Source organism: Dama dama, chromosome 10 (genome assembly GCF_033118175.1).
Source record: "Dama dama isolate Ldn47 chromosome 10, ASM3311817v1, whole genome shotgun sequence".
Lineage (NCBI taxonomy): Eukaryota > Metazoa > Chordata > Mammalia > Artiodactyla > Cervidae > Dama > Dama dama.
In genome coordinates this window covers 4,363,149-4,386,488 of record NC_083690.1, presented here as the reverse complement: position 1 = coordinate 4,386,488, position 23,340 = coordinate 4,363,149, and the positions used below count along the sequence as shown (strand labels likewise).

The 23,340-nt window shown below is 43.9% G+C and overlaps 1 protein-coding gene, 1 non-coding gene and 1 pseudogene across 2 annotated transcripts; all 3 read right to left on the bottom strand.

Moving 5' to 3' along the window:
• Positions 1–1,642: 1,642 nt before the first annotated feature.
• Positions 1,643–2,940, bottom strand: LOC133063998 (protein FAM53C-like; annotated as a pseudogene).
• Positions 2,941–14,343: 11,403 nt separating this feature from the next.
• Positions 14,344–15,300, bottom strand: LOC133063949 (olfactory receptor 1F1). The gene has a single exon (XM_061153882.1). The coding sequence runs from the start codon at positions 15,298–15,300 to the stop codon at positions 14,344–14,346; it is 957 nt and encodes a 318-aa protein (XP_061009865.1).
• Positions 15,301–23,127: 7,827 nt separating this feature from the next.
• Positions 23,128–23,200, bottom strand: TRNAK-CUU (transfer RNA lysine (anticodon CUU)). The gene has a single exon. It is a non-coding gene; the product is annotated as a tRNA-Lys (tRNA).
• Positions 23,201–23,340: the final 140 nt, after the last annotated feature.

The following is a 23,340-nucleotide window of genomic DNA, read 5'->3' as shown; positions in this document are numbered from 1 at the left end:
GTAGAACCTCTAAAGGCAGGAGGCTGAAGAAGACATAACCATCTCCTCGGGAGTGGAGGCAAGGATGCTAGGGCCTCACTGATGCTCCTATCCAACCTGTGGGAGACCCAGAAAACCATAGGTTCAATTCCATAAGGAAGAAAACACACAGGTCCTCTTCCCTAACATGAGCAGTTGGTTCCTACAAAATCCTGGGAAAATGCCCTTCTTCCAATAAACAGGACGGGCAGGTCCAATTTGGTCCTGCAGGGTCTAAGCAAAGCTGGACAAAGCCTCAAAAGCCATTATGGCAGCAGCTTCAGTATGTATCTCCCCTGGAGCCAGCTCTATAGAGCTTCTGAAATCCTTAAACCCATCAGTGTGGCCACTGAGACCTGTTGCCTGGGCCCAAGTTGTGGGTGTGAAACAATAAAAGAAATTCAATCCAGCAACAGCAAACTCCCAGCTGCTTTTCACAGTCTGCTTTACACATCTTCAGCCAATCCCTCAGTGAGCCTCAACCTCTCTGAGGTCTCTAAGAGCCAATTAGAGGCAAATAAACATTTCCTGGCAGGAGTGGAAGACAAGCAAACTAGTAAATGCTGACATCCCCTTCCTCTTTGTCAACCAACTCAGAAAAAATGGCTAGGCCTGGATCTTATAACAAGTTTCTCTACAGTCTGCTTCCAAAGGGCAGTGCTGGGGTGCACTCACCTATGCCTGCTGGGGACTGAACACTACTTCTGCTTCAGGTCAGCCTCCATACAGGGGCTTCCTTCCTTCTTCTTGACCCTCAAAGGGCAGAAAGTAAGAGGGAAAAGAGGTTCCATCAGTAGGGAGGGAAAGAAAGAGATGGAGCCCTTCAGTCCTGCCTTAATTGCCCACATGTGCTTGCATCTACTTAGTGAGAGAGACAGGCAAGTTGTATCCAGCCTTGGCAATCTGATGAGAAAACAAAACCCAGCTCAGAATCAATATGCAGCACTCTCTCCAGCCAATAGTGGATCTATCTGGAGGAGGTGCGGGCCTGAGGAAAAGACCATTAGTTGAGGACCCCCAAATAGAATCCTTTGCAGAGCCACTGTTGCTAACAGATTACAAGCTTGCTTCCAGAGCTCCTCAGAACCCCGACCCCTATAACAAGCCTGCTGTCCCGTGAAAACCCAAGATCCTGGGAGTACTGTGGTGCTCTGCTGTTAGGGAGCAACTGCCTTCCTTCCCTAAGGCTCCCCAAACGCACCTTTCCTCAAGCACTCTCATGCACTCACACACTCTCACACAATTTCTCCAAGGAGGCTGAATGAACCCCCCACCCTGGCCAAATTCTAAGACACAAGTGCCCTTTGAAGCAAAGGGGCTAGTGAAATTCCCCGAGCTGGGGTCGGTAGACCCCTTCTGTCCCTGCCCATTGCTTTCTCGGTGGCAGGGATACTCACACTCAAGGCCGCCATGGGAAGGGTCTGCTCTGGTGCTGTCCCTCCCGCCATCAGCTCCGTTTATCTTGTCCCGGCCAGTCTCTCAGCATGGTCGAGCTTCCTGGAGCGAGAAGATTTCCAGCTGCCCTGAGTCGGAGCCCTCCATTCACCCCCATTCCCAGGCTTGGCCTCTGGCCTTGGGACCTCGACACTTGTTAGTAGTAGCCCCAGGAAGTAGCCTCTCAGTTTTAGTTCTCCTCAATCACATTCAAGTCCAGGTCCCCAAAGTCCTGCTGGCACAGTGTCCGCTTGCTCAGCGCCTGCCGCCCCCACCGCATGGCCCCCTCCTCTTCCTCTTCGCTTTCACTCAGCACCTGGGAGGAACCCCCAGTGGGGCTGCAGGAAGCAGAGAGGGGTGGGGGGCTGCAGGCCATGAACCATGGTGGAGAGATACTGCTGCCTTCCCGGCTGTTTCTTGGAGACAGAGACCTCCTGAGTATGGTTTCTGATTCATCTTGTTGAAGTCCAAGGAAGGCCGCAGCCGCCGAGGGTCCTCCTTGTGGCGCCGCTTGACCCCAGCTTTGCGGGCATCAAGATCACAAGGCTGTGAGCGGCTTCGGGGAAGATTGCGCAGGCCTCGAGGTCGCCAGGGCAGCTCTGGGGAGGATGCAGGGGAGCTCCGGGCAGAGGGCAAGAAGCGGCTTTCCTGTGGGCCCAGGCTGGGTGACAGGGAGACACGGCGTTGGGGTGGGCAAGGTGACAGGGACTCAGCGTCACTCTCCCAGGAGCCACTTTGCGGGGAGGCGGCAGAGGGATGAGAGGAATCTTGGGCTAGGGCCAGGCTGAAAAAAGGGGGGCTGAAGGGTCTGTGGGCCGGGGCACATTGAGAAGAGGCACTGGGAGCTTGGAGGAGCCTGAGGCTGGAGACCCGCTTCGGGGGGCTCTGGTGAGGCACCTGCGGCCCACGCCCTCCACCACTGCCCGGGTGCTTGATGGGAGTCCACAGCTTGGAGGGGGCGGGCCGCCATGCTGGCTGCCAGCGAGACAGGTCCACGGGCTCTGAGAATGAGCGGCAGTGCCTCTCAGATGGAGGGGAGGGGGCACGGGAAGCTTTTGTGGGCCTGGGGGCTCAGGGCTTAGGACTTGGGAGAGGGACTGCTCCTGTGGGGAACTTCCCGGGCTGGGTGGTCTGAGGGGCAGGCTCAAGCCTGAGGGGTGGTAGCTGAGGTTGTGAGGCTACCCTGGAACTCGGCTCGGGAACGGTGGGGCAGGCCCCTCCAGGAAGCACCTTCAGACACACGCTGAAGAGGGTTCCCACAGTCGGAGATGTCTGCATGATCAGGCAAAGGCAGACTGATGCTGAGGCATGTGCATTTCAGCTCATCCAGAGTCTGCTTCTGTAGCTGCTCAGTGATCAGGGTTATCATGATTCTCCCCCGGATTTGACTTGCACACTTTGGAGCAAATGATGGATGTCTTCCCTGTTGTTCTTCCAGACCTCACTCGTGAGCCGTCTTCTGCCACTGCAGCACCATTCTTGCACCATTAGGACTTCCCTCTCCAGTCATGCCTGCTGAGTCGCGGCTCCTCCAGTTCTCAGGGCCGCGGCCGGAGCAGCTCTCCAGAGTACCTGGATTTACAGCAGTTCCTAAGCCCTGATTCTCACAGAATGATGTGAATAAGGACAAGTAGCACCTGCATACACAATGGATGTGTTACAGGAGAGGATTCCTCAAGCTTAAGAAATCAGATCTTGTCATTGGGAATAAGCCTGGCTGAACTTTGCCCCAGAAGAATACATTTATTACCCTGGATGGTGAAAAATCTGCCCTTTGCTCTGGAAAGACACACTGTTTCTATCTTCCAGTGCTGTTCGTTATAGAAACATCCTTGAAGAAATGGTCTAGAACAAAAGAAGTGAATGTCTCTGGTCACAAAATCTGCAGAAAAGCAATAAACACATGGAGAACTGTGTCTTACAAAGCATGTATTAATTTTATACTCATGTTTCTTTTTAATAAATTTATTTATGTATTTTTCACTGAACTGGGTCTTCCTTGCTGCACGGGGACTTTCTCTAGCTGTGGAGAGCAGGAGCTACTCCCTAGTTGCGAGGCTTCTCATCGCTATGGCTTCTCTTGTTTCAGAGTCTGGGCTCCAGAGCGCAGGCATCAGGGGTTGTGGCAACAGGCTTAGTTGCCCTGCGGAAGGTGTGGAATCTTCCTGGACCAGGGATGGAACCCATGTCCCCCGCATTGGCAGGTGGATTTTTAACTGCTGGATTACCAGGGAAGTCTGTTTCCTTTATTTTTAACAGTGAATGGGAGATGGAGACATTCAGCATTGACTATTCTTTCTAAGTAGAGAATTATATTCTAATTTTCTCTAGTGTACTAGAAGCTTAAAAAAAAAAAAAAGATACTGACACAGGGAAAGAACCCTTCATCAAGTCAACTATTTTAGAAAGCCTGAGAGAATGAATCAACACAAGCTAAAAGGAAGTAGAGATGTGATTTTAATATTAACTAAAGCCCGCTTTAAGATGAAAAAAGGATTAAAGAGAATAAAGATCTTTCGGTTACTAACAGATACAATCTATGATGAATGTATAACATTCATGAAGTTCCATGCCCTCCATAACCCAGCATCAAATCAAAAGGTAAAATCTATTAAGGTACAGAGAGAAAATAGTTGAAATGTTTATTACTTTACAGATCAATCAACATCCAAATATTATAGAGACAATAGTTAAAATGTTCATTACTTTACAAATCAATCAATATCCAAATATTATCATCTTCATATACACTTATTTGAATCCTGTTTCACAGATACAGCTATGATGTAGAAGAAACCTGATTGAAGTCCATTCCACATAAAAAAGACTCCAAGGATCCAGCAGGAATCTCAAAGGTAGAAGGGTAAATCTGAGCTGGGTGTTCACGGGCAGAGCTGGTTTGACACTGTGGAGCTGGGAGCTGCCGTGTATGGAGCCACCATGGAGCAGAGTTAGAATTTTATGGAGGATAAAATAAACTTGACCTCCAATAGCTATGACCCGAGGCCAGAGGTGGACCCCCAAAGGGAAGTGAGTCTTGAGCATCAATGCTGCAGCAAAACAGGCCTCCTGGAGATCAAACAAGATCAAGGTTCAGTAGCTACACTGGGTTCTAGCATCTTACACAATCATTGCCTTGGGTGGGTCCAACTTCCGGTTCTCTCTCTCCACCTGGCAGCAGAAAGCAAGACTGACTGACTCCTTTGAGTGAATTTCTGAGATGCTCTGACACCAAGAGAGAGGTACTGGACTTCCTGATAGTTTTATCAGGTGGGGTGGGGCAGAAATAATGAAGAAATAAAGGAATGATGAACTTAATTTTTACTCCAAGCTGGGGCAATATGTATGTATGCTGACTGACACTAAGGAACACAAAGATTTCTACACCAGGAAGTATACAGTTATTTATAGCACAGAGACACTTTACGTTGTCCAGAGTCAAGGAATAAATAAATTGCATCCACGAGTGGACAAAATATTATATGGCCATTAAAATCAAATTTCTAAGACTTTTACTGACATGGGAAGAAGGAGGTGAAAAATGAGAACACAAATGAGAAAAGTGCAGCCAACTTTTCTAAAGCTACATTTATGTGTAATACATAAATAATACATTTATGTGTAATAAAAAAACATAAAGCTACATTTATGTAATACATTTATGTGTAAAAACGTTATCTTGGAGCAGCAAATTTACAAGTTATTTTGATCTTCTTCTTAGTGATTTTTTTTATGTTCCATAGTATGTAGGTATTACCTGTCAAGTAACAAAAGTGATTTTTAAATGGGGAAAATTTTAAACTCCTTCTCAAGCAAGAATGTTTAAATTAAAAGTTAAGGCAAGAGGGTTTCTAAGATGGGGCGGGGAGACCACTTTCTCCCCTACAAATTCATCGAAAGAACAATTGAACGCTGAGCAAATTTCACAAAACAACTTCTGATCGCTAGCAGAGGACATCAGGCGCCCAGAAAAGCAGCCCATTGTCTTCAAAAGGAGGTAGGACAAAATATAAAAGATAAAAAGAGAGACAGAAAAAAAAAAAAAAGAGAGAGAGAGAGAGAGACAGAAGAGTTAGGGATGGAGACCCCACCCAGGAAGGGAGTCTTAATAGAGAAAGTTTCCAAACACCAGGAAACCCTCGCACTGGCGGGCCTGGGGGAAGTTTTCGAATCTCGGAGGGCAACTTAACTGGGAGGAAAAATTAAATAAAATCCACAGATTACGTGCCTAAAAGCAACTCCCAGCAGAACAGTACCCCAGACGCCCGCATCCACCACCAGCAAGTGGGGGGGAACGGAGAGGAGTGGGCGGCATTGTTAGGGTAAGGACCAGGCCGAAGTCCCTGAGAGCAATCGGAGGGAGTTTAAAACTGTGCAATAGCAAGAGAGAGAGAGAAAATTAACCGAACACACTGCCAGCCGTTCACAAAACAAAGGGACTAAGAAACTCCAGAGAAGAGCTAGCCTGCGGTGGACCGGCCCATCCCCGCCGGAGGTAGGAGGCAGGGGGGACGGGAAAGGGGCAAACTCGGCCCGGAGATGGCATCCCCTCCCCACACTGCAAACAGGCCTCCAGTTTCTATCTAAAGACTTCCTGAGATTCTGGATGGTCGACATCCGCCGGGAGGGTCGAGGCTAAACACAGGGCGCACGCACACGACCAGCGCTTGCAGAAACTGAGGCTGGGGCCGAGGGGAGAGGGCGCGCCGCACCCAGGGAGAGTGCGCTCGTCAAGCTCCTGGCTGCCTGAGCTGCTCGGACCAGGGAAGGCACAAAATGCAGGCGCTACGGAGTCAACGCTTTGTGGGGTGCCCGAAGACTGGAGCCGCACGCAGTGCAGGGCACGCTCCATATAGAGCAGCTGGGAGCCTGAGCAGCGTAGACGGGGAAAGCACAGACACCCATGAGTGGGGACAAACCCAGTGTGGCCGGAACACGGTGAGTGCTCCCCACACACAGCGATATCTGTCTGCAGCGCCCCGCCCTCCCCGTAGCAGGACTGAACTAGCGAACCTAAATAAGAGATCACCTCTGCCTGCCTGTGTCAGGGTGGAAATTAGACACTGAAGAGACTGCAAACAGAAGCCAAATAAACAAAGGGAACTGCTTCAGAACGGACCGGTGCAACAGATTAAAATCCCTGTAGGTAACACCGACTACACCGGAAGGGGCCTATAGATATTGAGAAGTGTAAGCTGGAACGAGGAGCTATCTGAAAGTGAACTGAACCCACACTGACCACAACAGCTCCAGAGAAATTCCTAGATATATTTTTACTTTTTTTTTTTTAATTAAAAAAAATTCTTTTCTTCTCTATTTTTTCTTTTATTTTCTTTTAAAATTCCCTATTATGCCCCCATTACTCCTTAACTTTCATTTTCATATATTTTTATAATTTTTTTATTAGAGAAAAAAATTTTTTTTATTTTTTTGTTTGTTTTTTTCTTTTTCTTGTTTTTCTCTCTTATTTCCTTATAAAGTCTTCTATTACTCCTCTATTATTCCTTAATTTTCATTTTCATTTCACTATAACCTTGCAAAAAAAGAGAAGCCCTATTTTTAAACCAAGCTTCATATATATTTCTAATTTTTTTGTGTTTTTGTTTTTAAATATTGTATTTTAAAGAGTCTAACATCTATGCTAGATTTTTAATCTTTGGTTTTCAGTATGTGATATAAATTTTGGACATTTAAGAATCCAATATTCAGTTCCCATTTTTATTCAGGAGTGTGTTGATTACTCTCTCCCACTTTTGACTCTCCATTTTCTACCTCAGAACACCTCTATTTCCTCCTTTCCCCTTCTCTTCCCAATCCAATTCTGTGAATCTTTGTGGGTGTCTGGGCTACAGAGAACACTTTGGGAACAGATAACTGTGTAGATCTGTCTCTCTCCTCTTGAGTCCCCCTTTTTCTCCTCCTGCTCATCTCTATCTCCCTCCTCCCTCTCCTCTTTTTCATGTAACCCTGTGAACCTCTCTGGCTGGAGGAACCCCTCACGGTGGAGAATCTTTTCACCATTAACCTAGAAGTTTTATTATCAGTGCTGTATAGTTGAAGAAGTCTTGAGACTACTGGAAGAATAAAACTGAAATCCAGAGGCAGGAGACTTAAGCCCAAATCCTGAGAACACCAGGAAAATCCTGACTAAACAAAACATTAAGTAATAAGAGACCATCCAAAAGCCTCCATACCTACACTGAAACCAACCACCACCCAAGAGCCAATAAGCTCCAGAACAAGACATACCACGCAAATTCTTTAGCAACGCAGGAAGATAGACCTGAGTGTCAACATACAGGCTGCCCAAAGTCACACCTAACACATAGACCCATCTCAAAACTCATTACTGGACACTCCATTGCACTTCAGAGAGAAGAAATCCAGTTCCACGCACCAGAACACTGACTCAAGCTTCCCTAACCAGGAAACCTTGACAAACCAATTGTCCAACCCCACCCACTGGGTGAAACCTCCACAATAAAAAGGAACCACAGACCACCAGAATACAGAAAGCCCACTCCAGACACAGCAATCTAAACAAGATGAAAAGGCAGAGAAATACCCAACAGGTAAAGGAACATGAAAAATGCCCACCAAGTCAAACAAAAGAGGAGGAGATAGGGAATCTATCTGAAAAAGAATTTGGAATAATGATAATAAAAATGATCCAAAATCTTGAAAACAAAATGGAGTTACAGATAAATAGCCTGGAGACAAAGATTGAGAAGATGCAAGAAATGTTTAACAAGGACCTAGAAGAAATAAAAAAGAGTCAATTAAAAATGAATAATGCAATAAATGAGATCAAAAACACTCTGGAGGGAACCAAGAGTAGAATAACGGAGGCAGAAGATAGGATAAGTGAGGTAGAAGATAAAATGGTGGAAATAAATGAAGCAGAGAGGAAAAAAGAAAGAAAGGATCAAAAGAAATGAGGACAACCTCAGGGACCTCTGGGACAATGTGAAACGTCCCAACATTCGAATCATAGGAGTCCCAGAAGAAGAAGACAAAAAGAAAGGCCATGAGAAGATACTCGATGAGATAATAGCTGAAAACTTCCCTAAAATGGGGAAGGAAATAGCCACCCAAGTCCAAGAAACCCAGAGAGTCCCAAACAGGATAAACCCAAGGCGAAACACCCCAAGACACATATTAATCAAATTAACAAAGATCAAACACAAAGAACAAATATTAAAATCAGCAAGGGAGAAACAACAAATAACACACAAAGGGATTCCCATAAGGATAACAGCTGATCTATCAATAGAAACCCTTCAGGCAAGAAGGGAATGGCAGGACATACTTAAAGTAATGAAAGAGAATAACCTACAACCTGGATTACTGTACCCAGCAAGGATCTCATTCAGATATGAAGGAGAATTCAAAAGCTTTACAGACAAGCAAAAGCTGAGAGAATTCAGCACCACCAAACCAGCTCTTCAACAAATGCTAAAGGATCTTCTCTAGATAGGAAACACAGAAAGGTTGTATAAACGTGAACCCAAAACAACAAAGTAAATGGCAACGGGACCATACCTATCAATAATTACCTTAAATGTAAATGGGTTGAATGCCCCAACCAAAAGATAAAGACTGGCTGAATGGATACAGAAACAAGACCCCTATATATGCTGTCTACAAGAGACCCACCTCAAAACAAGGGACACATACAGACTAAAAGTGAAGGGCTGGAAAAAAATATTTCACGCAAATGGAGACCAAAAGAAAGCAAGAGTCACAATACTCATATCAGATAAAATAGACTTTCAAATAAAGGCTGTGAAAAGAGACAAAGAAGGACACTACATAATGATCAAAGGATCAGTCCAAGAAGAAGATAAACAATTATAAATATATATGCACCCAACATAGGAGCACCGCAATATGTAAGGCAAACGCTAACGAGTATGAAAGAGGAAATTAACAGTAACACAGTAATAGTGGGAGACTTTAATACCCCACTCACAACTATGGATAGATCAACTAAACAGAAAATCAACAAGGAAACACAAACTTTAAATGACACAATGGACCAGCTAGACCTAATTGACATCTATAGGATGTTTCACCCCAAAACAATCAACTTCACCTTTTTCTCAAGTGCACACAGAACCTTCTCCAGAATAGATCACATCCTGGGCCATAAATCTAGTCTTGGTAAATTAAAAAAAAAAGAAATCATTCCAGTCATCTTTTCTGACCACAGTGCAGTAAGATTAGATCTCAATTACAGGAAGAAAACTATTAAAAATTCAAACATATGGAGGCTAAATAACACGCTTCTGAATAACCAACAAATCATAGAAGAAATCAAAAAAGAAATCAAAATATGCATAGAAATGAATGAAAATGAAAACACAACAACCCAAAACCTATGGGACACTGTAAAAGCAGTGCTAAGGGGAAGGTTCATAGCATTACAGGCCTACCTCAAGAAACAAGAAAAAAGTCAAATAAATAACCTAACTCTACACCTAAAGCAACTAGAGAAGGAAGAAATGAAGAACCCCAGGGTTAGTAGAAAGAAAGAAATCTTAAAAATTAGGGCAGAAATAAATGCAAAAGGAACTAAAGAGACCATAACAAAAATCAACAAAGCTAAAAGCTGTTTTTTTGAAAAAATAAACAAAATTGACAAACCATTAGCAAGACTCATTAAGAAACAAAGGGAGAACCAAATTAACAAAATTAGAAACTAAAATGGAGAGATCACAACAGACAACACTGAAATACAAAGGATCATAAGAGACTACTACCAGCAGCTCTATGCCAATAAAATGGACAACTTGGAAGAAATGGACAAGTTCTTAGAAAAGTATAACTTTCCAAAACTGAACCAGGAAGAAATAGAAGATTTTAACAGACCCATCACAAGCAAGGAAATCGAAACTGTAATCAGAAATCTTCCAGCAAACAAAAGCCCAGGACCAGATGGCTTCACTGCTGAATTCTACCAAAAATTTAGAGAAGAGCTAACACCTATCTTACTCAAACTCTTCCAGAAAATTGCAGAAGAAGGTAAACTTCCAAACTCATTCTATGAGGCCACCATCACCCTAATTCCAAAACCAGACAAAGATGCCACAAAAAAAGAAAACTACAGGCCAATATCACTGATGAACATAGATGCAAAAATCCTTAACAAAATTCTAGCAAACAGAATCCAACAACATATTAAAAAACTCATACACCATGACCAAGTGGGCTTTATCCCAGGAATGCAAGGATTCTTTAATATCTGCAAATCAATCAATGTAATACACCACATTAACAAATTGAAAGATAAAAACCATATGATTATCTCAATAGATGCTGAGAAAGCCTTTGACAAAATTCAACATCTATTTATGATTAAAACTCTTCAGAAAGCAGGAATAGAAGGAACATACCTCAACATAATAAAAGCTATATACAACAAACCCACAGCAAGCATTACCCTCAATGGTGAAAAATTGAAAGCGTTTCCCTTAAAATCAGGAACAAGACAAGGGTGCCCACTCTCACCACTACTATTCAACATAGTTTTGGAAGTTTTGGCCACAGCAATCAGAGCAGAAAAAGAAGTAAAAGGAATCCAGATAGGAAAAGAAGAAGTGAAACTCTCTGTTTGTAGATGACATGATCCTCTACATAGAAAACCCTAAAGACTCTACCAGAAAATTACTAGAGCTAATCAATAAATATAGTAAAGTTGCAGGATATAAAATTAACACACAGAAATCCCTTGCATTCCTATACACTAACAATGAGAAAACAGAAAGAGAAATTAAGGAAACAATACCATTCACCATTGCAACAAAAAGAATAAAATATTTAGGAGTATATCTTCCTAAAGAAACAAAAGACCTATACATAGAAAACTATAAAACACTGATGAAAGAAATCAAAGAGGACACAAACAAATGGAGAAATATACCGTGTTCATGGATTGGAAGAATCAATATTGTCAAAATGGCTATAATACCCAAAGCAATCTATAGATTCAATGCAATCCCTATCAAGCTACCAACGGTATTTTTCACAGAACTCGAGCAAATAATTTCACAATTTGTATGGAAATACAAAAAACCTCGAATAGTCAAAGTAATCTTGAGAATGAAGAATGGAACTGGAGGAATCAACCTGCCTGACTTCAGACTATACTACAAAGCCACAGTTATCAAGACAGTATGGTACTGGCACAAAGATAGAAATATAGATCAATGGAACAGAATAGAAAGCCCAGAGATGAATCCATGAACCTACGGATACCTTATCTTCGACAAAGGAAGCAAGGATATACAATGGAAAAAAGACAACCTCTTTAACAAGTGATGCTGGGAAAACTGGTCAACCACTTGTAAAAGAATGAAACTAGAACACTTTCTAGCACCATACACAAAAAATAAACTCAAAATGGATTAAGGATCTAAATGTAAGACCAGAAACTATAAAACTCCTGGAGGAGAACATAGGCAAAACACTCTCTGACATAAATCACAGCAGGATCCTCTATGATCCACGTCCCAGAATATTAGAAACAAAAGCAAAAATAAGCAAATGGGACCTAATGAAACTTAAAAGCTTTTGCACAACAAAGAAAACTATAAGCAAGGTGAAAAGACAGCCCTCAGATTGGGAGAATATAATAGCAAATGAAGCAACAGACAAAGGATTAATCTCAAAAATATACAAGCAACTCCTGCAGCTCAATTCCAGAAAAATAAACGACCCAATAAAAAAATGGGCCAAAGAACTAAACAGACATTTCTCCAAAGAAGACGTACAGATGGCTAACAAACACATGAAAAGATGCTCAACATCACTCATTAGCAGAGAAATGCAAATCAAAACCACAATGAGGTACCATTACATGCCAGTCAGGATGGCTGCTATCCAGAAGTCTACAAGCAATAAATGCTGGAGATGGTGTGGAGAAAAGGGAACCCTCTTACACTGTTGGTGGGAATGCAAACTAGTACAGCCGCTATGGAGAACAGTGTGGAGATTTCTTAAAAAACTGGAAATAGAATTGCCATATGACCCAGCAATCCCACTTCTGGGCATACACACTGAGGAAACCAGATCTGAAAGAGTCACGTGCACCCCAATGTTCATCGCAGCACTGTTTATAATAGCCAGGACATGGAAGCAACCTAGATGCCCATCAGCAGATGAATGGATAAGGAAGCTGTGGTACATATACACCATGGAATATTACTCAGCCATTAGAAAGAATTCATTTGAATCAGTTCTAATGAGATGGATGAAACTGGAGCCCATTATACAGAGTGAAGTAAGCCAGAAAGATAAAGACCATTACAGTATACTAATACATATATATGGAATTTAGAAAGATGGTAACAATAACCCTATACGCAAAACAAAAAGAGACACAGATGTACAGAACAGACTTTTGGACTCTGTGGGAGAAGGCGAGGGTGGGATGTTTCGAGAGAACAGCATCGAAACATGTGTATTATCTATGGTGAAACAGATCACCAGCCCAGGATGGATGCATGAGACAAGTGCTCGGGTCTGGTGCACTGGGAAGACCCAGAGGGATTGGGTAGAGAGGGAGGTGGGAGGAGGGATCGGGATGGGGAATACATGTAAATCCATGGCTAATTCAAGTCAATGTATGACAAAAACCACTACAATATTGTAAAGCAATTAGCCTCCAACTAATAAAAATAAATGGAAAAAAAAAGTTAAGGCAAGGATTTCCCTGGTGATCTAGGGGTAAAGAACTTGCCTTCCAATGTGGGAGATGCATGTTCCATCCCTGGTTGGGGACCTAAGATGGTATATGCCTCTGGGTAACGCAGCCCCTTCACTGCAACAAAGACCCCGCACAGCCAAAATAAATAAAAGTTTAGGTGACATTCATTCATCCTTTTTTTTTTCTTTCAGCTAGATCTGAGTATTGCCTTTGGTCTAAGAGCAGTGCCAGACACTGGAGAATAAGGTGAATAGCATGTGAATTTGGGTATGGACTGTCTCATAATATGTCGGAAATCCTTGTGGACCAGAAGAATAACCAAAGAAAAAACAGCTCGAGAATCAGAAGGGCTCGTGGAGGACGAGGTGGTACTTGACTTGGTTTGAAGGTGTGGCAGAGGGTTGCTAGCCAGGGAGGAAAGCAGCGGGCGTGGGTCCCAGCAGAAGGAAGAGCAAATGTTGATTTGGAGTCCTGGTATCAAAAATTGCCCAGATGACCCTGCCCCCTAAGGCCAGACAGCCAATCAGGATGCTCACAGGGGGGTTCCGCATTCTGCGCCGCTTCGCCTGTCCGTGCTCTGAACCAAAAGTCCATCTGAGCCTCTGAGTCTCACCTGAAATATTACTATCGACTTTGGTCCTCCTATTTCACTCGGTTGCTTCTTTATCTGCATCTCATAACTACTCTTGAGAGTGTTTTTGTGACCCAATCTTTATGACTCACCATGACAGAGAGCATATAAGATGATGGAGACCAGTGATTCTTCATCCTGAGTGCACAGTGGAACCTCGAGATTTCCAAAATCTCAGTGTTGGGGCCCCACTTCCAGAGATTTTGATCTATTTGATGTCTGTGCTGGGACCTGGACATCAGTGGGCCGTAACATCCAGGTGTCTTTAATATTAAAAAATATGTGGAACATGTATCTTTCTAAACATACCACTTAAAAATAAAAAATTGGATGTGGCTGTAAAATAATTCAAAAGTTAGTCATTAAGAAAAACCATGTCTTTACTTGGTAGATGCAGCAGGGTTATGGGTGAATCAGGTCAACAAATAAATAATGATTGTCTTCTACATGCCCCTAGCACAGACATAAAAATGTTTCCTTCCAGACTGCCCTTGGCAAAACGGCTCAACAGATACTCAGCTGATAAGAAAATAAATCTGCCTGGGGAGGAGGCTCACTTTTGATTCTCTCCTGAGACAGAAAACATTTTCCTGCCAACCACTTTTCCAAGAGCCCTTTTCAAGTCCCTGTTCCTCAGGCTGTAGATGAAAGGATTCAGCATGGGGGTCACCACTGTATACATCACAGTAGCTGCAGTGTCCTTCTCTGACGAGTGGGGGGACAAAGGGTTGAAATACACAGCAATGATGGTGCCGTAGAAGAGGGAAACCACAGCCAGGTGGGAGCCACAGGTGGAGAAGGCTTTCCATCTCCCCTTTGTGGATGGGATCCTCAGGATGGCACAGGTGATAAGGACATATGAAGCCAGGATGCAAACGAACGGGGTGATCATGATCAGGGCACCCTCAGTCAGAATCATCACCTCATTGAGGTGTGTGTCAGAGCAGGAGAGTTTGAGGAGGGGAGTCACATCACAGAAGAAGTGGGGGATGGCATTGTCTGCACAAAAGGAGAGTCGAGCCATCAGCAGGGTGTGCAACAGGACATTCAAGTTGGCGATGATCCACGACCCAGTGACCAGCAGGGCACAGAGCTGGTGGGTCATCTTTGCTGAATAGTGTAAGGGGTGGCATACAGCCACAAATCGGTCATAGGCCATCACAGCCAGGAGGAAATTGTCTATGTCCACGAACATGAAAACAAAGTACATCTGCGTGAGACACCCAGAGAAAGAGATGGTCTGGCTCCCGAGTACGTGGTTGGCCAGCACCTTGGGGACAGTGGTGGAGGAGAAGCAGGTGTCCACGAAGGACAGGTTGCAAAGGAAGAAGTACATGGGGATGTGCAGGCGGGAGTCCACGCTGATGGCCAGGAGGATGAGCAGGTTTCCCAGGACCGTGGCCAGGTACATGGTGAGGAAGAGCAGGAAGAGGAGCTGCTGCTGCTGGGGCTGCCTGGAGAGCCCCAGGAGGAGGAACTCAGAGACTCGCGACTGGTTCGCCTCTCCCATGGGGCCGGGAGCCAGAAGCAGACAGCAGCAGGAAAAATTCAAAAGCCGGGAAAATGATGGTCAAAATGGGGCAATTAAGAAGAATGCAAGGAGAAAGGCCATGGTATTAACACCTTGCTGAGGCATTAGCACTTTTCTCCTGTTTTGTGCCTCTCGTATTAGCAAAATGAGGGCAGTTTCCTTATGCTCGTGCTGTACCTCTAGAAGGACACCGAGAGAATGTGACAGTGGTTTTGTCCATAATTTTTGTGTATGTTTAAACTTTCTACCATAATCATGTATTTTTTAATGTAAGTATCAGAAACACTACAGATACAGGAATATTAATGGAGACTTTATTATTTATGATGAGTACTGGATAACACAAGTGTAAATGGTTAACATTGAGACTGACATATAGTAAGCATATACCCTGAAACAGAGTACTGATGTCATTTATATTAATATCATTAGTGATGTTGCCTTAGAGAATATTTTTTAGTTCCCTTATCTCTAATCTGTAGCTGTTACACATTCCTAGCACACCTGCTCTGAGGATATCATGATCAATCGCTTCTCGGCCTTTTGGCTAAAATCAAGTGTAGGATATCATGATCAATCAAAAACTGCTCCCAAGGTGGTATCACAGATATGATAGTATCGCTGCTACTCCTTCCTGGGCTCAAATTTCTGGAGCAATTCACAGAGTTCTGAGCCAGCCTTTTTGGCTATGTGTGCTGAGCTCCCAAACACAAATTCGTAAAATTAAAATGGAAACAACCCAGAGGATTGGCAGAAACTTGGTCTGTTTGTTTTCCCCACAGTTCAGGGTCTCATAAACAGACAAAACATACTGGCTATGCCTGGGCAGGAACTGCAGATGAGCTCAGAACTGTTTCTACCGAGCCACTAAAAGGAAGATGTAATGAGGGGTGCCCCCTTAAGGCTTTACACCTTAGGGATATAAATAAATAAATTTACATAAATAAATAAATGATTGAGGAAGTCCCACCCATCTGACCCTTACCCAGGAAGAATGGTAGTCTTCACGGTCCCCAGAATCTCCATGTTTGCTTCTTTTTTCTAGACCGGGTGAGAGATTTTTTTTCTGAAGGAGAGGGACTCATCTTTGGGTTTTTCAGGCTGAGTTTGCATGAACAAGGGGCTGGGGTGCACAGACATAGCCCTTTGTGTAGGAAGGATGTTTGGGTATCACGCGGCCATCTCTTTACAGGAGATTAGATGGCCACTAGGGCCTCGTGCCCTGAGGGCCTCATTAGAGACAAGCCGATAGTCACTCTCTCCTCTCCTCTGTGGGTTTTTTTTTGGATCCAACACTAATAATAAAGACCTGTCATCTGAGTTATATAATTGCTGCTTCAGGACTTGGCAACACTGGAAATGATGCAATCTTGGGGACTGTCAGTAGCCGCAACCCTTCTGCAAGAGAAAACTCCCAGTTCTATATTTTATCCCCCACCTAGCCTTGCTGGGAAATACACATGAAGCTGGATAAGGGTTAAACTTTGGATCACCTAGATTGGTACTGAATTCCAGACCCACATCATCAGTTGTATGACCTTGAGAAAGCTACCAATCTTCAGAGATTTACAAATATTCACTCTCTGTAGAAAGGAGGAATAATAATCACCTTGTAGAATTGTGAGATTAAATGAGGTAATTTATGTTAAACACCCATGACCTCTAACTTCATCAATGCACTAGGCTAGGACCATGTCCACAAGGTGGAAGTTAAAGGTATTTGTGATATTTATACCCTTTGTTTTCTGCTTAATCACCTGTGATTTGGATAAATAACATTTGGAAATAGTGTCACATATTTATCTTCATATGTCAATAGTTATTTTTACAATGGGTCAGTGGAAAAATTTTTCATTCTATATTTTAATTTGGGAGTAAATGAGGTAGAAACAGGAAACATTGCTGAGTTCATTTATAAATTGGTAGAACATGGGTGTTAATGAGGAACAGAGAATTCCTGAGTCCAATACATAGTGCTCTATTTGTTCTGAGGGCAAAATCTGGCTTTAAGATGCCCAATAAAGCCTTTAATCTTATGCATTGCAATTTACTTTCCTGAGTTGATAGTATTAAAGAATTACTCATAAAAACCATACACCTGCATCATAAGTGACAGCTGCCATTCCGGGTTGGAAAAAAAAAAAAAAAAAAAGTCCTTTAGACAACAGAGTGTTTCTGCTTCCCTGGTGGCTCAGAGGTAAAGCATCTGCCCGCAATGCGGGGGACCTGGGTTCTATCCTTGGGTCGGGAAGATCCCCTGGAGAAGGAAACGGCAAGCCACTCTGATACTCTTGCCTGGAAAATCCCATGGACAGAGAAGCCTGGTAGGCTACAGTCCATGGGGTTGCACAGAGTCGGACATGATTGAGCGACTTCACTTTCACTTTCTAGTTAGTCATCCACTACTTGGGTTATTGGTCATCAATATATTTCCCATGCTAACTATGGCGTGTTAATAAACATCTTTAACCTGCTCCCAGTAAGTCAAAGGGTTTCCCAGGTGGTGCTAGTGGTAAAGGATGCAACTGCCAATGCAGGAGACAAACGTGGGTTCAGTTCATGGGTTGGGAGGATGCCCTGGAGGAGGGCATGCAACCCACTCCAGTATTCTTGTTTGGGGAGTCCCATGGACAGAGGAGCCTGGCAGGCTACTAACCATGTGGTTGCAAAGAGTCAGACATGGTTGAAGTGACCCAGCACGCATGCAGTAACTCAAAATAAGAATCTCAGGACTGTAATATGCCTTCATGTCTCCATCAGATACATACTATGACATCAAGTTCTCTGCATTCCATCTCCAAAAATAGGCGAATGTCCCCACATACAAAATTAATTATCAAAGATCTGGGGAGGGGGAGGAGGATGGTGACTGGATTATCAGCTTAAGGAGAAATAGACTCTATTGGTTGATGTAACTGCAAAGTCCAAAGTTATTCTTGCAAAACCTGTGTGTTTCAGACAGGGGGACCTGTCTTTCTCTATCCCCTACTCTGTTTGCTTCTGTTTGTCTTCACTCTGCAGACTCTCTCCATGTGGCAAGAAGGTAGCCACCAGTACCTCCCTCACATCTTCCCAGACTAACCATCGAAGGGTGCTTCTCTGAGTTTATTGGCACTGTTGTAAGGCAAGACTATGATCAATCCTTCCTGAATCATATGCCCAGATCAGAATTAACCATGCCCGATGGGAAAGTGAGGTATTCTGGTCAACGTGGGTCATAAACCCAGCCCATTCCATATGGGAATTCAGTGATGGAAATTTACCACCAGGACTAAATGGAGGAGAGGAGGAGTTTCCCAAATATATTCAAAAGAAAAAAGAAAGGAAAGAAATGGGAAGGAATGCTATGGAACATATATATATATATGTTCCATATATATGTACACAGAACACAAACACATGTTTTATATATATATATAAGCAAAACAAAATATATAAATATCAGTTACTATAATCCACTAGAGTCACTGCATCAACTGACCTGAGTTAAGCAAAGGATTGGAGAAGGAATACTCAAGACACAAGAGTAAATTAGTAAGCTATTTTAAAAGTTAGAGTGAACTAAAAAAACCAAAAACCATAATTAATGACAATCCAGTAGCATTCATCATACCTAGCACCCAGATCTTGGTTTCTAAATACCACTCTGTACTAAAAGGAAACAGGATTTCTTACAGAAAGGGCTGCTTCCAGATGTGGACAGAAAAAAAGTAAGGTGAGTGAGTCTAGGACATTATGTGTGTGCCAAAAAGTAAGGAAATGCTCAAAAGTCCAATGTGGACATATATGAACTGCAAATGACTTTCAAATGGATCACCATATCCATATGTGATGCTTAATGGACTATTTTATTTCATTTTGCCCAGCCGTGAGGCTTGTGGGGTCTTAATTCCCTGACCAGAGATTCAACCCATGCCCTGGGCAGTGAGAGCATGCCATCATAAACCACTGGATCACCAGAGAATTCCCTGTACTATTCTTTCAACTTTCAATTTTCTTCAGGATTGAAAATTTTCAAATTGAAGATTTGTGATAAACATAGATTTTTGAAAATAAACAAAGATGCTAGCTTGAAAGGGCTCTCCCCCTGGTTGAATCTGGAATAATTTAAGCATCAAAGAGAACAATAGGGAATTCCTTGGATGGCCAATGGTTAGGACTCTGGGCTTTCACTGTGGAGGGGGCAGTTTTCCACCCCGGGTGTGAGAACTAAGATCCCATAAGCTGCATAGCGCAGCCAAACAAAACAAAACAAAAACCTATAAGTGATTATAAACTACTCCTTTTATTTATTTATATATCTCTGGCTGTGCTGGGTCTTTACTGCTGTGCAGGCTTCTGTTTCTGTGCAACTCTCCAGAGTTGCCTGTGCAAGGGCCTCTCATTGTGATGGGTCTAGAGCTCAGGCTCAGTAGCGGTGGTTCCCAGGCTTAATTGCTCTCCTGCGTTTTCTATCCTCCCAGCCCAGTGATCAAACCCTTGTCTCCTGCACTGGGAGGCGGATTCTTTACCACAGAGTCCTACCAAGTGTTGGGACCAGCGCAACAACGAACCAACCTGAGGGAGCATTGCCGCAGAAGAATACGGATAAATAAGACTCAGAAATAAGGTGGGGATCAGGGGGCTGAGCCGCTCGCAGGCAAAAGCCCAGATCCTAATCCTTGCATGCCTTTTATTGCTAACATCTACTTCCTTGTACATGCTCTAGAGATATCTGTTTTTTACAGTCTCAGATCAGGGATAAAGAATTACAATGCACAGTCCTCAAAGTCAAACCTTCAGGCCTTTCATGACTCCGTTTAGCCCTTCAGCTAGTGAAACCTTTCTCAGCAACTCCCTCAAGACTCTGGTTACGAGAACAGTCACTAATGGCTTTCCATCAGTCACATCAGTACTTCAACATCTTGTTTTCAAGATGTTTTTCCATGATGTACTTTTTACTGCTCCCAGCCCTTTGCCTGGGGGTGATGAGAAAGTCATTCTTATTTTTCAAAGAAGCCCCGTTATAGTACCGGCCTGTGCATAGCATATTCCCTACACCAAGGAAGCCCTATAAGTGATTATAAAAGATTAAATATTTTAAAGTTTGTGAATCAATATTAACGCTATTTTTAAAAGAGAAAAATTTAAGGTAATTTGCCATAAATAAGTTTGTTAGTCACTCAGACCTGTCCGACTCTGTGCGATCCCATGGACTGTAGCCCCCCAGACTCCTCTGTCCATGGGATTTTCCAGGCAAGAACACCGGAGTGGGTTGCCATGCCCTCCTTCAGGGAATCTTCCCGACCCAGGGATCGAGCCGGATCTCCTGAATAACAGAAGGTGAAAATGAACAATTGAAGGAATGAACTTAGCATTTACTCTTTTTCTTCTTCCTTCTCCTTCTCCCCCTCCCCTCCCTCTTTCTCTTCTTTAGGAGAGTCGGCGATAACGTCATTGCTTCGGGGAAGGGGGTCGTCCAGGGGCTCTGGGTGGGGCAGGTCCGCCTCTCCTTCACCATCACAGGCTACGCAGGACGGCGCGATGCGCAGGGCGGATGGCGGCCGCGCGCAACTCCGGCGGTACTTGTTCTTTCGGATCAAGTGCGGGCGGCTGCGACGGATGGCCCGGGCGGTCGTGGGGCTGGTGGTCAGCACGTAGGAAGGGGCCGGCTTTCGCGGACCGGATCTCTGCTTCATGACACCATGACCCGTTTGCAGTCAGCGGCGGCTCCAAGCTCGCAATCTTGGGTTGAATGAGCCCGTCTTAACAGAAGGCGTTGGGGGCCTTCGGCCTATTAGGTTCGGTGCTGAGTCTGCTTGTTCCTCCTGACCTAGAAGCTGGAGCGGTTCCACCCGTCCATCCCTTGCTTATGAGCTTACAGGGCGGCAGCTCCTCTCCTTGCGACGGAGAGACACTGGAAAAAGCGAAAAGTTCATTATACAGACTATGCCAGTTAAGAAATACAGAAAACTGATAGAACTAGAAAAGATGTTGATTGCAGGCAGGAAAATATACCATTTAAGACCTGCTTTTATGAAGTCACTACCACCAACCCTCTTTACCAGTGAAACAACAGTTACCAAGTTACCAGAAAAAGTTAGTAATACCTCCAACTCCAGTGCAACACCATAGGATTTGTTGAAGCCTTCTCTTTCCAACTTCACCAGCAAGAAATCTGGCTCCTGCTAATCTCAATATATTAACGTATTTGTGAAGTCCTTTTATTGTTTTGTTGTTCAGTCGCTAACTCTTTCCAGACTCTTTGCGATCCCATGGACTGCAGCACACCAGGATTCCCTGTCCTTCACTGTCTCCTGGAGTTTGCTCAAACTCATGTCCATTGAGTTGGTGATACCATCCAACCATCTCATCTTCTGTCGTCCCCTTCTCCTCCTGCCATCAATCTTTCCCAGCATCAAGATCTTTTCCAATGAGTCAGGTGGCCACTTCAGGTGGCCAAAGTACTGGAGCTTCAGCTTCAGCATCTGTCCTTCCAATGAATATTCAAGGTTGATTTTCTTTAAGATTGACTGCTTTGGTCTTCTTGTAGTAAAGGGACTCTCAAGCCTTCTCCAGCACCGCAGTTCAAAAACATCAATTCTTTGGCACTCAGCCTTCTTTATGGTCCAACTGTCACATCCAAACATGATTACTGGAAGAACCATAGTTTTGACTAGACAGACCATTGTCAGCAAAGTCCCCTGTACACAGCCTATTTCCTGACCTTACCAGGCTGCCTTCTGAGTTGGCTGTCTCAGGATGAAATGACCCTGCCATCTGGCCCTTGTCCAGTTAGCCCTCCTGTAAGATTCCACATGTGAACTGTTCGTACCAATATATTTGCCCTCAATTCTCTAGACAAATGACTCCAACCAGAAACAACTTTGCCTCCCAGAGGCCTTTGGACAGTGTATGGAGCCATCGTTGGTTGTCACAAGGAGGCTACTGACATCTAGAGGCCAAGGATGCTACTAAACATTCTGCCATGAACAGGCAACCCTCCTTCCCCCCACCCCCCATAGAATCATCTGATTCAAAATTTCAAAAGTACTGAGGTTGAGATCACAATACATCTCACTGATAATTTGTATATTATTATGTGGGAAATTATAATAACTTGGTTATGGCTCAGCAGGTGAAGAATCTGCCTGCAGTGCAGGAGACAAGCAGACCTGGGTTCAGTCCCTTGGTGGGCAAGATCCCCTGGAGGAGGAAGATGGCAGCCCACTCCAGTTATCCTTGCCTGGAAAATCCCATGGACAGAGGAGCCTGGTGGGCTACAGTCCAAGGGGTCGCAAATAGTTGGACATGACTGGGCAACTGAGCACAGATAAGATAAAATATATTATTAAAATTGACTTCATTTTTAAGAATTTAATGAGGCTACTAGAAAAAATTTTCTAAAATATTTATTTATTTGGCGGCACCAGGTCTAGTAGAGGCATGCGGGGGTCTTTAGTTGAGGCATGTGGGATCTAGTGCACAACCTGGCCACTTGCATTGTGAGCACAGAGTCTTAGCCCCTGAACCATGAGGGAAGCCCCTACTAGAAAATTGTTCATTACAAATGTGACATTTGCTGCTTCCAGGATTCCCTCAGGAGGCATTATATCTGGCTGTACTTTTTTTATTCTGTTTTCTTTTTTGTAATTGTTTTCTTGGTTGCCCTTTTTAAAAATTGATATGGTACTATAGATGCCATCTTTCTAAGTCTTGCTAAATTTAAAAACTTTTATTCAAAGACTACTTCTGGTATGTATTTAAGAGAATCCTGGCTTTCGCGCCTTCCCCGACAAAAAGGGGAAAAAAAGAAAAAAGACTGTACGCCCAACGTGGGGCTCGAACCCACGACCCTGAGATTAAGAGTCTCATGCTCTACCGACTGAGCTAGCCGGGCTCACAGTGACTTTATCTCCCTTCAGGAGAAAGTGTGCACCTACTACCTGACAAAACTCTGAAGATGAAGTGGGAGCATCACCGACAGCGGCTGCAGGAGGACGAAGAGTTCCATCAGAGCGGGGACTCCTTGGGCCGGGA